Here is a 14295-nt window from a genome sequence, read left to right on the forward strand (position 1 = left end):
GGGGGGGGGGGGCGGCCAAAATTGTTTCTGCTTGGGGTGGCAAAAATCCTAGAGCCAGCCCTGGGTGCGGGGGGGGGGGGGGGGGGGGAATCCAGCTTCCTTTGCAGCTTCTGAGGCGAGAGGCAGCAAAGGAGCTTGTTTGGCAAACTGCACCATGATCCCCAACCTCCAACAGCCATGGTGAGCCCTTCCATGGCAGGCAAAGCAACGCTGCTCCTCCAGCCCCAAGCTAACCAGAGTCCCTCCCCAGCACCAGGCTCCTTCCTCCCGGGAAACAGAAGCGAGTCTAAGCTCTATGGTTGTCCCAGAGAAACAAGCAGCCTATTCCCTAAGGGGCTTTTTTAACCCTCACTGGACCACCCAGCCCCAAGGCAAGACAATTCCTCCTCTTTCCCCTTCCAGCATTTGAGAACGAGCCAGGCTTTGGGAGAGGATGGAGACAGGGATGGAGGGATGCCCAAGCTGCACCCTGAAATGAAGGGGGTAACATGAGGAGAAGTGGCCCCCGAGTGGCTGCAACTTACAACTCCCAGGTTCAGGTTATCGGCCGTAGGGGTCAGCGCTGCGAAGGTTTCCTGCCAAGCCAACCAGTCGGCGATGGTCAGGAACGTTTCCCGGGAAACCCCACTCTGCCTGGTGGCCACGGTCCACAGCAGCATCTCTCCTAGTCCTGCGCCACCTCCTGCTGCCGCTCCCAGGGCAGGAGCCAAAGCCGGGCTCCGGCGATCTGCGGGGGCACAGAGGCGGCAGGCAGCATCCGAGTGCGCAGCCGCCTCCTCCCCAGGCTCCAACTTTCCTGGCTCCCACCGCTCTTCACCGCGGGGCCTGAAGCAACTTTGTGCCCCACCTCGGCTCCGGCTGCTGCTGCGCGGGGGAAGCGCTTGGAGGCACACGGGCTGGAGAGCGGCAGGAGCCTGGGGAGGAGGCGACTGTGCGCTCGGATGCTGCCCTCCACCTCTGTGCCCCACAGATTGCAGGAGCCCGGCGTTGGCTACTGCCCTGGGAGTGGCAGCAGGAGGTGGCGCAGGACTAGGAGGGATGCTACTGTGGACCGTAGCCACCAGGCAGAGTGGGGTCTCCCGGGAAATGTTCCTGACCATTGCCGGCTGGCTGGCTTGTAGGAAACCTTCGCGGCGCTGACTCCTACGGCCAATGACCTGAACCTGGGAGTTGTAAGTTGCAGCCACTCGGGGTCCCCTTCCCCTCTGTTACTAGGGTTACCATACATCCGTATTTTCCCGGATGGTTTTAGATACTTAAAAATTCCTCCTGGATGATGATTTAAGGACTAAAAAAGCCAGACATGTCCGGGAAAATACGGACATATGGTAACCCTATGCAATACACAGGGAAACGGAGGCACACACAGCATTCATGCCAAACAGTAAGACTTACATAGGTTCACATACAACATAACAAGGGGAAATCCCCACTTCGTCACAGGCAGGCTCATCCTAAAAAAGGAGGGGGAGTGCACCTGTAGCACTGCAATGTTATAACCCCATGAATCGGCTCCAAGAAGCAAAGCAAGCCCTTGATTTGGAAGGCAAGGGTATGGGATTGACTAGCTATGCTTAGCATTCCAGGCCATCACATGTATTTTTGTATGTTCTTTTCTTTGTACATTCCCCAAAATGACAGATGGCCAGGAATATATCTATAGTATAGCACATGCAGAGGTAGGCCTGGTCTACACTTAATTAAATTGACCAAGCTGTGAAAAATTTCTTGCCCCAGTGCCGTAGTTAGGTTGATGTAGCCCCCGTTGTAGATGCAGCTAGACCGGAAAAATTCTTCCATTGGCTTACCTCTCAGAGAGGTGATAAGCTCCAGCAATGGAAAAAAAACCTTCTGTCAATGCATGAAGTGTCTATAGTTCAATAGCATAACTGCGGCACTGTCGTGGCTGTAATGTAGACATACCTGTACTGTAAACTCCCAAGCTGTCTGAGCAGTGCACCTCACCTACAGGAACCATATTTTGGGTGGAAAGGACAGATCAGTCTTCCATTCCACCCCGGTGTTCTCTACTACAACTAGCAACCAGAGTGCTAATTAGTTACAATTGTGATGTAGACATGTGTCCATAGGTACTGGAACAAGGGCTGCTGGGGGTGCTGCCGCACCCCCTAGCTTGAAGTGAATTCCATTAGATACAGGTTTTATAGTTTGGTTGAATGGCTCTCAGCACCCATACTATAAAAATTGTTCCAGCACCCCTGTATGTGTCTACTACTATAGGAACTTACCTGAGACAACCAACTCATTTCACACAGATCAGTGAATAGCCATATATCTGATGGTAATGACTGGGGCTAGTGGTCTATAAGGGTAAGTGATAGGAAAAAGAGAGGGAGAGTTCTTCAGGGGAGAAAAAGGCACATGTAATGAATTTATATAAAAGAAGGTGAAGTTATGAGCTGTCTCATTTAAATCAAAATAGCTTTTCTTTCAATAAACTGTTCAGACCCTTTAATAGCCTCTAATAGTTTAAACCACTTAAAACTAGCACACTCTTTTGATAAACACCGTTAATTGCAGGGTATTATCAACCTCCTGGCATCACGGAATTCAATTTTTTACCCAAAATAACTCAGCCTTGGCAATTCTGCTGGGGATAGAGTAGTGGCAGCTCTTCCAATACATACTGCTTCTCTGCCTCAACTGCAAAGGCAGCAGCTCTGTAACGATGGCTCTTAAGCCAAATAATCTTCTATGGGGCAGATTCTGATCTCCCTGGCAGGATCAGGGCCCTGCCACATGAAAACACTGAAGGATGTGTGTGACTTTATTGACCTCAGGAATCCCATTGATGTCAGAGGTGCCCAGAGACTGATCAAATGCTGTAATATAAGTGTGTACAGCATGATCTATCAAAACAAGACATGCCATTGTGATGGGCTTTAAATGGTCTACAACAATGGTTTCCAAACTTGTTCCACCGCTTGTGCAGGGAAAGCCCCTGGCGGGCCGGGCTGGTTTGTTTACCTGCCGCGTCCACAGGTTCGGCCAATCACGGCTCCCAGTGGCCGCGGATCGCTGCTCCAGGCCAATGGGAGCTGCTGGAAGCGGCGTGAGGGACGTACTGGCTGCCGCTTCCAGCACCTCTCATTGGCCTGGAGCAGCGAACCACGGTCACTGGAAGGCCACGATCGGCTGAACCTGTGGATGCGGCAGGTAAACAAACCGGCCCGGCCCGCCAGGGGCTTTCCCTGCACAAGCGGCGGAACAAGTTTGGGAACCACTGGTCTACAATGTTAAAAGGTTATTAAATGGTTTTTAAACATTTTTTTTATTGGGCAAAAAGGAATGTTTTGATTCAAATAATACAGCCTGTAATATTTCCCCTTTTTCATGACCTACACACTTCTTTTCATATCATTTACCAAGTCACACTGCTAGCCCTAATCATTCATTACCATCTGATGGCAGTGATAACTCTTATGGGACTGTTTGTTCATAACTATGCACATGCTTAAGTGTTTGCAGGATTGGGGCTTGCATCTGTTTACACTGATGCAATACCTTTTACTCCTAGTTTATTTACTCCTGATTTACACCAGTGTGTAAGGAGGTGAGAATTAGATCCTGTGATTTGTTTTTTGGAGTGTTTTTTGGGTCAAAAACCTGATAAATATGGAATCAGTGACCGCCCACAACCACATGATATACCACTGTCCCTAATAAATATTCTGAATCTCGTCTGACCTAGTCCAAATCTGAACATGTGATCCCTACACGACAGGTGGTGTTTAATAGTGATAATCACCAGGATACAGCTCAGGCAGGTTTGAATGCAAAAGCCAGTGACTAGTAAATGCTGATGTTTTAATGCAATCCCTCCAGTGCTAAATTATCTATACCATGATACTTAACCAGAATCAAACATTTTTCTTGATGATTCTACCCTTTGCTGAATACAGGCGCTTCTGTTGTTCAATAGACATTGGGCACTTGGTATCAGAGATGTTGCATAAATGTAGAGCTGCTCTTTATATTTACATATTCCCCTATATCTTTAGGTATCTGACAACAGTTTGGTACTAAATTTTGTATATTAAGCTTCTCAATTAGGTGTAGTCAACCACTTTTCATTCTCTAGCAGCCTGGTCAAGTGTAACTATCTCAAAAGGAGCCCAAGTGTATTTATGGTTTTCAGCCCCGAGTGTGTAAATCTGTCATAACGTCATCCATAATTTAATGTAGTAACAGTCAACTATACTGTATCATTGTCTCAAAACCTGGTTGTTTTTCACGTTCATGTTAATTTCTTTCCCTATGCTTTGTGGAATTTTATTTTCTTCTGGCTGAATTCTGTGTCGTTCCATCCAAAATGGAAGATATGATTTAATTAGGGAAGTACAGTCTAATAATAATACCTCACTTCTTATATAGCACTTTTTAATGTTAGAGCTGAAAGTGCTTTTAAAAGGAGGTCAGATATTATTATCCTTGTTTTACAGATGGGGAAACCGAGGCACAGGCAGGGAAGTGACTTGCCCAAGTTCCCGCAGCAGGTGATTTGGATTTGTGTATGAGATTGCTCCTTTTGGCGAAAGGGAAGCACTTTATCTTTGGCGGTGTTTAAATGAAGGAGGGTGAGATGCAACCACAAGTTCACTTGGTTAAATATTTATATGAAAGAAGTAGAGACGCATTCCACATCTTTACAGTGTCTGCTTTGTCCAATATAGCTGTGGGGAATTGTTAAACAGAAAATTAAACTTTCCTTGTGTAGTAATGGGGAAACCTTAAGAGATAATCAGCTGAAAGGTTGGATCCTTAATTTAAAGTTTATCTAAACTATTCACACCCTTTAATTCTGCAACATTTGGCTGGGAATCACACAAGAAGAAGCTTTCTTGTGAGTTTTTTTGGTACTTCCTGCTTCCACTACAGTGGAAATAACATGAGACCAGCCTTTCTCATGGTACGATATTTATAATTATTATTATTTCAGCACTTCTGGTTCTAGTTCTGGCAGGGACATGCGAAAATGAAAGAATAAAAATGAAGACTTTTATCTGAATATTGTTTTGAAGGGAAGCTGTTATTTTTTTCAGACTGGTTTAGCAATTCCTGTTATTGGGTAAATGGCCTGAAACATATGAGCTTTTTTCTTCTGACAACCCCAAGCTTTTTCTTGAAGGCAAGTTGAAAGCATTGTGCTAGATATTTGTTCTATAGTTGTGTTTCTAGCTTGAATTCCTTTCTCCCATGATGTTAAATGAAAAGTCACACTATTGGCCAGATTCATTCCTGACGTAATTCCACTGAAGCAAATAGAGTTGCAACAGGAATAAATTTGTACTATGTCACCTGATTACCCGATTTGAAACCCATTTTTAGTTATGTGACTATATTAGGATGACATTTCTAGATTGGAGCTGTGCTTCTGGGGTGGAGACTCATGTATTTGATTAACATATACTGTTAGTTGAGAGGCATGAAGTGTTTGGATTAATTAAGAAAATTGGTCCACAGAGGTCAGTGCTGTAACTAGAATTTCAAGCAGCTGTTTTTAGAGGTGTAGGTAGCCTTGGTTGGGGTGATTATAGCTTATCCTATTGCCCTCAGGATGTAATGCTTAGTGTGGCCCATGACTGGGACTCCAAGGTTCTACAATACTACTAGTACTACTTATATATAGACTGAAGGTTAGCTGAATGAGGAAGCTTGTCCACTCTGAGGAATACAACGAAGGGATTTTATTTCTCTGTTAATTTAAGAGTGCTACATGAGAGACTTTGGAACAACAAAAGAAGAGACTGTCTCTAGAAACTCCATTGCAAGACTTAGACTAAACCCTGAGAATGCTGGGACAGGACTTTGGGAGTTTAGTCTGTAATGTGTGAATACTCAGAGTGGAAATTTGATCAATAAGCTCATGGTTTATGTACCTTGCTATCCAATTTCAGAGCTTGATTTAAAGAGCTCTTGGGAGCTTAGGGAATAACATAATGATGAAGCTAATTGTATACAGGGGTGGCTCCAGGCACCAGCGCAGCAAGCGCGTGCCTGGGGCGGCCTGCTGGTTGCTGTGAGGGCGGCCGTCAGGCTGCCTTAGGCGGCATGCCTGCGGGAGGTCCGCCAGTCCCGCGGCTTTGGCAGTAATTCGGCCGTGGGGACGCTGAAGGCGCGGCACCGGCGGATCTCCCGCAGGCATGCCACTGAATCTGTGTGGCCAGCGGACTGCCCGCAGGTGTGCCGCCGAAAGCCGCCCGACTGCAGTGCTTGGGGTGGCAAAAATCATAGAGCCGCCCCTGATTGTATAAAAGGTAGATTGTGACATTATGGTGAAAGTTTTCCTAAAATACGTTACCCAGGTAAGGCAAAGCACTTCCTTAAGCTTATTGCAAAGTGTTCATAGGCGTATAGTCAAACAGTAAGTCCATAGTCACAAGTATGGGAAGACTCCACAGAGTTAGCTAGCTGCATGCATGCTCCATGTGTGATAGAATATTATTGGATTTCTCTGCTAGTTTGTTCAGTAGTTCCAACAAATGAATTTATGGATCTGTCTGATGTGGCTTGACATATAGTACTGTACGTGACACATCCTGATCTTCTATTCCTTTGCATGGAGGTTCCAGAGAACACTTATCAGGACAAATGCACATTTCTGCACCATTGAAGATAAGTTAAACGGCAACCTGAGACTGCATGTATGAATATTCATTAAAATTTCACCACAGGCAAAAAAAATCACTGAAAATTCATGTTTTCACATCACATGTCTTTCAAAAAATAAAACACATTGCAGTTGTGATATGAATTATTCTTTGTTTTCCGGAAAGCCTCAAGTGAAGGAAAAGAAAAGCTATTTGTGCTCTGAAAATAATAGAATTGTTTGATGAATATGGCAAATGTCTGAGAACTTACAATTTATTCCAAGGAGGAATTTGGCAATTTTTGTTGCTGTGAAAAGCTGTTTGCTAGCATATATTGGTAATAATTTCAAATGTGACAAAATATGCAGTTTCTCGTGAAGGCATACACAAGTATTTTGGTTAATGGAGCATTACTCACAGACACAGTTCTCAAGTAGTTCAGATTTTTCCTTATCTTCAGTCTCACAACTATGTGTTGCAAAAGCAGTTATAATGTAGGTAAAACATTAGTATTTTAAGGCATGAGGCGTTAAGTAAATGTTCTGCAGAATTCTACTTACGATAACGTGTGGGTATGGATTGGCTTTTAGGGATTCAGTCTTTTGAACACACTATACCAAACCTAATTATTTTTATCTTACTATTTGGGAGAACTTGGCAGCTGTTTAATTCAATTTCTTTGGACTGTACTAGACTTCAAATACAAAAGCAGTGGGTCAATTTGTGCTGAAATCAGCCAACAGTAGTGAAAAAGTCCTACGGAACTTATAAAAGAATGATAACTTTTCTACAGAATTTGTAAGCCATCCTGTAGAATTTGATGGTAAGAATATAGTACTTAGATTTGTAGAATAATTTATATTCATTATACATACACATACCTGCACACCTCAATTATTATTAAGTCCTATTGTCTATTAGGAGGCAGTGTGTAGCCCAATGGATACGGCTTGGGGCCCAGATCCTTCCAGGTATTTAGCCACCTTTCTGCCTCATTAAGCACCTAAATCCTCCGTTAAGTTGCCATTGACATTTTCAAAACCACAGCTCAGCTGCTGCCTAATCCCAGAGGTGCCTAAGTCCCCAAGGTGCCCAAGTTTAAACTTACTGGCATTTGTAAAGCCACCTAAGTGCTGAGATTGCCCTGCTGGTAACAAGCAATTCAGAGTCTCTGCTCAAGCCAAAGCCCTGAAAATCCCAAAGTGGAATCTCAAACTAGGCGGGGGAATAACAATCCTGCTAATGGGACCTGATCCCATAGGTAGGCTCTACAACTACCTAAACCTGATACCTGTCAAGGCAGGAGGGAAGAATGCAGGTCATCAATATGTGGGGCTTGCGGAGCACAGCTCCTGCACAGAAGACACATGGGGGCACATGGAAACATAGGGCCAGAGTTAGAGAGAAAGAGACATGGTTTTGGCTGCTTGGGCATAGGCTAACTAAGCAGCAGACCTGGCTTAGGCACCCAACTCCATGAGAGGGTTTGTGACTGAAGATCCCAAGCAGAGGGAAGCACCTATCTCTGGTTCATCAGCCAGGCACACTAGGCTGGCCCCTTAGGGTATGTCTACACTGCGTCCAGCCCAGGTTGACAAGCTTGGGTTAGTGGGGCTCGCACTAGTGCTCTAAAAACTGCTGTGTAGACAGCACTTTGAAGTTGCAGCCCAGGCTGGAGCTTGGGCTCTAGAGCCCATCACTGTCCATAATCTTCAGAGCCTGAGCTGCAACTTCAAAATGCTGTCTACCAGGGCCGGCTCCAGGCACCAGCTTAACAAGCAGGTGCTTGGGGCGGCCAAGGGAGAGGGGCGGCACCTGCGGCAATTCGGGGGCGGCAGGTCCCTCACTCCCTCTAGGAGCGAAGGACCTGCCGCCGAACTGCCGCCGCCGATCGTGGCTTTTTTTTTTTTTTTTCAATTGCTTTGGCACCCAAGCCCCTCTCTTCACCCCATTCCTCTCCTTGCCATTTCAGTCCCTGCTATCTGCGGTGACTCACAGCTCAGCTTGCTGGCTTCAAAGGATGCCTTCCTTATGTGGCTAACTTGTCTGAGCAGCCTGGGCCTAACTCAGGGCTGATGATTCCACTAGGCAGTAGGGCTCTGAGTGGAGCATCACCGCAGTACTTTTAAGGATCTGAGACCACGCTTCTATTCCTGGCTCTGTTACTGGCCTGCTGGGTGACCTCAGGCAAGTCACTTAACCTCACAGTGCCTCAACTTCCTCATCTGTAAAATGGGGATAATGATCCTGCCCTCTTTTAAGTGCTTTTAGATATATGCAATATACAAAATTATTATTATAATCTCCAGGATTTTTGAGTAATTTCTCTAGAAGCATCCTTACTATCCATGGATATCTATTTCATTTCTATAGTATACTGAATTTCTATAGAATCCTATTGGTCTCATCCCTATTAAATTCTCTACCATTTTCCATTAGGGATTCTATTGTTCAGAAGGTGCATTGAAGCGTAGTCAGACAGGGGAAAACAACTGAGTTGTATTATTCTTCAAGTCCTTTGGGAATGTCTCTCCCATATACAGCTAGTCCTCTTTAGATTCTAATGTAGTCCAGGACATAAAGGATGGAAACTACTGGAATGTTTGAAGGTCACTATTAAAATAATTAGAGGATATTATTTGTGTTTTATTTTTAACTTCTTTACTGTTAGTCCCCTGCTGCTCTTGACCATCACAAAAGCTTCCTTTTTCTTCTTAAAATGGTTGTATACTCTACTGAGCGGTTCTCAAACTTCATTACACCACGACCCCCTTCTGACAACAAAAATTACTACATGACCCTGGGTGAGCCCTGCCGCTCCGTGTGTGTTTGTGTGTGTGTGGGAGGGGGTGGGGGGGTAGAAGGGGGCGCGGGGCAGAGCCCCGCTGCCCCAGGCTCAAGCCCTCAGGCTTTGGCTAGCCCCAGGCCCCAGTGAGTCTAATTCTGGCCCTGTCAACCCCATTAAAATGGGGTTGTGACCCACTTTGGTGTCCCAACCCACAGTTTGAGAACCACTGCCTACATTCTCATGCTAGTGGTGATGTGCCAGTGCATCTGGGTGTGGTCTTACACTGGCCCTTAAATGACCTGGTGTTTGCATAGGAAGCTACAGGCAGTGATTTAGAAACTATGCCAGCCCCAGTAGGAAGGGGATGGGGTAGGGACTTTGACCTGTGCCTTTTTACGAAGCCGCTGTTTTCTCCTATGCACATGACATTAAGAAGGTAGCCATAGACCTTATCCATGCAGTGTTCTGCCCCTACATGGCAATAACATGGCAATATCAATCCTTATACAATGGAGTGCAATCCTTGACCCCAATGCTGGGTGGTTCACCTCCACTACCTCACAACCTGGGATTGAGTCACCATCAGTTCCCAGGGGCGTTATTTTCCTATTGCAGGAAATGTGTCATTCAAAGGCAATTACTGTACTCATATATTGGGTGGAGGCAGGGGCTCACTGACAATAGTGCAGCATGCTGTCCCTGAAGGCATCAGGTAGTCTCTCCTTCCCTTTGAAATAGTTTTACTAAGTCACTCATCATTGAAGGGAACATTGCAAAGTACAACAGACAATAATTCCTTCCTTTCCCTCTCGATATGCTGTCCAGACACAATTCAATTTCTTAATTTCCTCTTACCTCTGACCACTCTACCCCTTTCCAAATCACGTTGGCTCATGATCCCATCACAATAATCCATCAAATTATTCAATTTAGTTTATCGTTTCCTTGCTCTAAGCATAGCCTGTATTCATAAATACAAACTTTGGTTACTTTTGAACATTATGTGCATCGTTTTGTATGCTCTACAGTGCTGAGATTAAGTGCTATGTGCTACTGGGTGTAGCAGATCTCTCTTAAGGGTGTAGACAGGCATTAGAGTCTAACTCTGATGCGGGAAAGGTTAAGATTAAAAAAAAGAATGCTTTATTTAATTTTTATTTGCCCTTTCTCTGATTATTGCATCCATGCACAGCAGGACTGAAATTATTATTCAGCAGTTCATGATCTCATGCTGGGACTGCACTTGGCCTCAGCCTCCTCCCCAACAACAGACTACGCATGAATTATTTATAATTCACTCACAGTTTGTTGCAGTTGCCACATTTGATTTTTATGGGTATTGTTGATACCTCTGCCAAGGGAACTGCATTCTAATTCTACATGAGTTAAAATGAGAGGGTGAACTACAGGCCACATTAAAATCACTGGGAGCTTTGCCATTGACTCCAGTGGAGCCAGGATTTTACTCAGCTTGTCTAGAAGCCTGAGCGGAGGACTCGGAGTTAGGAATAGAGTATTCTCAACTCTGCCTCTGACTTGTTGTGACAAGGTGCGTGTGGTCTCTCTAATATCCTGGGAACAACATGCCTACAACTACACTGTATCTGACTCACTTTGTCATCTCTGGCAAGTCGCACACTGCTTGCTTTTCCAAGGTGCTGAACACCCAGAGATTCAATTTATTTCCTTCAGCAGAAGTATCTACACTGTAGGTACAATCATCTACATTAGACATGTGATAACCATTGTCAATTCTACTAAAACCATATAAATCAAATGAAAAACACCATGAGGTTGAACAGATTATCAGACAAAGATCCTATACAAAGGCAATGTCAAAAACACTTTATTGCAAATGCCAAAATGTTGTCCATAGTTACTGAAATAAAATTACTATTTGATAAACCATGTTTTAGAGAACAAAAAAACCTGGAATTCCAAAAGGTTTTTTATTTGGTGAGAAAACCAAGGAGAAGATCTATTTACAGCCCATCTGAAATATCTAAAAAAAACCCCAAAATTACATCAGACTAATTTTTTTTAAGAGAAACAAAATAATTTTTTATTCAGACTTACTTCGATTTTCTTCTCTCTCTAGGTATTACGACAACTTCAGCCTCTGCACAGAACGGGAAGCCATCGCCGCGAGATGCTTTTGGCCAAACCGACTCGCACAGGGCTTCATCATTGGAATTCATAAACAATTCTTTTCAAACTGTACATCAGAAAAGGTCCACTGGGAAGATCCACCGGATGAAATTCTCATAACTCTGATCTTAATCCCAGTATTTCTGATGGTTACCATGATATCTCTAGTGGTGTGGTGCAGTAAGAGAAGTGACATTCTAGTGTAAGTCATGCCTCCTGGCTTTTCTCATCCCATTCCTCTCTCTCTCTCTCTTTTTTTTTTTTTTTTTTTTGGTAACGAAAAGAAGAATCAGAAATATCAGATCTGCTGTGTTCTAACCTGTCAGGTACTATGGGAGGAAACTGTCCTGTACTCAGAGAAGCATTCTGCCTCTATCTAAAGTCAATGCTTCTATACTGCAGGTTTTTAATGTTGCTTATGCAAAGACACCTTTTTTCCCCTCAAAACCGATAATCACAGCTAATGTGAATGGAATTCACATTCAGTTCTGGATAACGGGAGACTTATGATGGAAAGTGAACCTGCTAACTTCAGCAGAGGTAAAGTTTCTTACCCAAAGTTAAAGCTGGTCAATAAGCATCGTTTTCCAGTATGTGTGTGCATATACACAATGGGTGATTAATTTGTAATACTGACAGTGAGGCTCTTTTGAAATTTTTATGCTGGACACTTGAGGTTTTCATTTGTGAACCTTGTGACTTGAATGGAAATTTGTCACCAAAGGAACTTAACATGGATGTTGCTGAGGGACACTTTCTTGGTGGAGAATAAAAACCACACCCTACCAAGGACTGGAAGTATTGTCTTGGTAAGAAACAATTCATATGGCCAATGGATTATCCTTGTGGAGAAGAGACTGTGCTAGGTTAAGTAGTTTTTAAAATGTCCTTAAAGATGACTTCTTAGAGCTTGCTGGCTTGAGAACACACTCCAGGAAGGATGCAGGCTTTTCCCTAGAGGTGGAAAATGAGAGGAAATGGGGTCACCGTGAATTTACCAAGGGCTGGTGAAGGAACTGTCATATGCCAGACCTATCATTTTATTTTTTTAATTATTATGCTTATGTTGATGAGTGTATTCACTGTGTGCTCCTCATTCTCACTTCACCCTGAATCTTTTGTGCAAGTGATGTCCTGTAAATAAAAAAAGATAAGAAGCTATGTCAATTGAGGTGCCTTTCAGTGTTTGAATACTTCATTTTTCATCACCTACAGAATGTGGAAGCTTATGTTGTTAACAGCAAGGCAGTTTGAATGATGCTTGGAATTGACAGAGGACAGAGAAATGGAAACAGATTCCATTCAACAAGTTTATATTCGTCATATTCCTCTGTAATGAAATATTTAGATACAGTATGCTCCAAATAAAATAACTTTAGTCCCTATTGAAAACTTTTCTTGTCTGTCACATGAAGTGTCCTCCAAGCCAAATATTCTGTTTTTACAAGTGCTCAAGATCTCTTGCTCATGAATACACATTCTCATACCTCACACGCTTAAATAAAGTACAGCTAGTGGTGTCTTCTACATGTATTAGTTAGATAGTCTTCTTTAAGATTTTGTTCTAGTAGATGGGATGCGGGTCCACGTGAACAAAGTGTTGCTGGGTCTCAACACAGAAGTGCTCCCTGTATGAAAATCACATATACGTGGAAAGTTACAGTACCTATATATCTTGGTTTTCACATTCTTTCCCAATATTTTAACATAATACAGATATGCTTGTATTCCTATCAGATTGGTTATATTGGTAGGAATGACTGGTTATGTCAGATATTTCCTATGTATATTATAATAGATACTGATTCATTCTGTTCTTTGATGCTAATAAGTTAATATTTGTAAAATGTTTGAAGAAGAAAAGTGATGTGTTAAACATTTATTATATTTAACATAAAGGTAAGAAACAGCTATTAAGGAGTCTGGTATGTTATTGTCATTGTGCATTACCTAGACTGGCCTTGGAAACTACATGATGGTGAAAGTATGTTGTGTTTTGATTACACCTCCTCAGAGGATAACGATTATGCTCTTAAACCAAAAATTATCTTTAAATGAACTGGTTTCCAAATTCTATTCAATTATCTTCATTTGTTTTGTTTCACATTTTCCCCATAGCCTAGGGCTAAAACTTTCAAAAAAGTGACCAAGTCCCTCAGGCATTTTTGAAAATTATACCCTAGATTATATAATTTAAAATGAAACAGAATTGGTACCATCCCATCAGAGACGTAGGAAAAGAGTATGGAAAAAAATGACGGATTTTTGCTTCACAGCTAATAATGCTCAAAAAAGACAATTTTGCAGACACAGAAATATCAATTTTCCCTGGATGTGAAACCTGATACAATCCTGTTCAAGATCTCTTCCAAACAGATTAGGACCTTCCACTATTGTTGACAACGTAGTGAGAGCATTTAAAGAAACGAGTGGGAAATGCCATTGGCAGTCAGTCTATCCAAGGCAAGACTGCCAAGAGTCTGCTGAAGCACTTCTAGCACCCAGAGAAGCAGAGAGCAGGCTGTCCAGCCTCTAGCAACTCCATTATGTTAATAAGAAGCAACGGAGACACGTGAATCTTTTGACTTCACATAGGTTGTGCTGGGGAGGTAGAATGTGGTCCATGGTTAGTGAAGGAAATAGTCAGGACTCCTGAGTTCTCATCCTGACTCTACAAGTGATTTGGGGCAAGTCATAAAAAAATCTCTGTTCCACTTCTGTTTAGAGCCTCCTGGGTCCTGTGCTAAG

The 14295-nt window shown here is 43.3% G+C and overlaps 1 protein-coding gene across 2 annotated transcripts in view; it reads left to right on the forward strand.

The window, feature by feature from the left end:
* The window catches only part of LOC113407002 (receptor activity-modifying protein 3-like), a 99713-nt gene extending 86680 nt beyond the window's left edge, over positions 1-13033 (forward strand). For both annotated transcript variants that reach the window (XM_026654038.1, XM_026654039.1), the window contains one exon: positions 11498-13033. In XM_026654038.1, coding sequence (XP_026509823.1) covers positions 11498-11753 — 256 coding nt within the window. In that variant the 3' untranslated portion in view covers positions 11754-13033. The remainder of the gene's footprint in view (positions 1-11497) is intronic.
* Positions 13034-14295: the final 1262 nt, after the last annotated feature.

The sequence above is a fragment of the Terrapene carolina genome, unplaced genomic scaffold (assembly GCF_002925995.2).
Source record: "Terrapene carolina triunguis isolate 2854851 unplaced genomic scaffold, T_m_triunguis-2.0 Scaffold179, whole genome shotgun sequence".
NCBI classification, from domain to species: domain Eukaryota; kingdom Metazoa; phylum Chordata; order Testudines; family Emydidae; genus Terrapene; species Terrapene triunguis.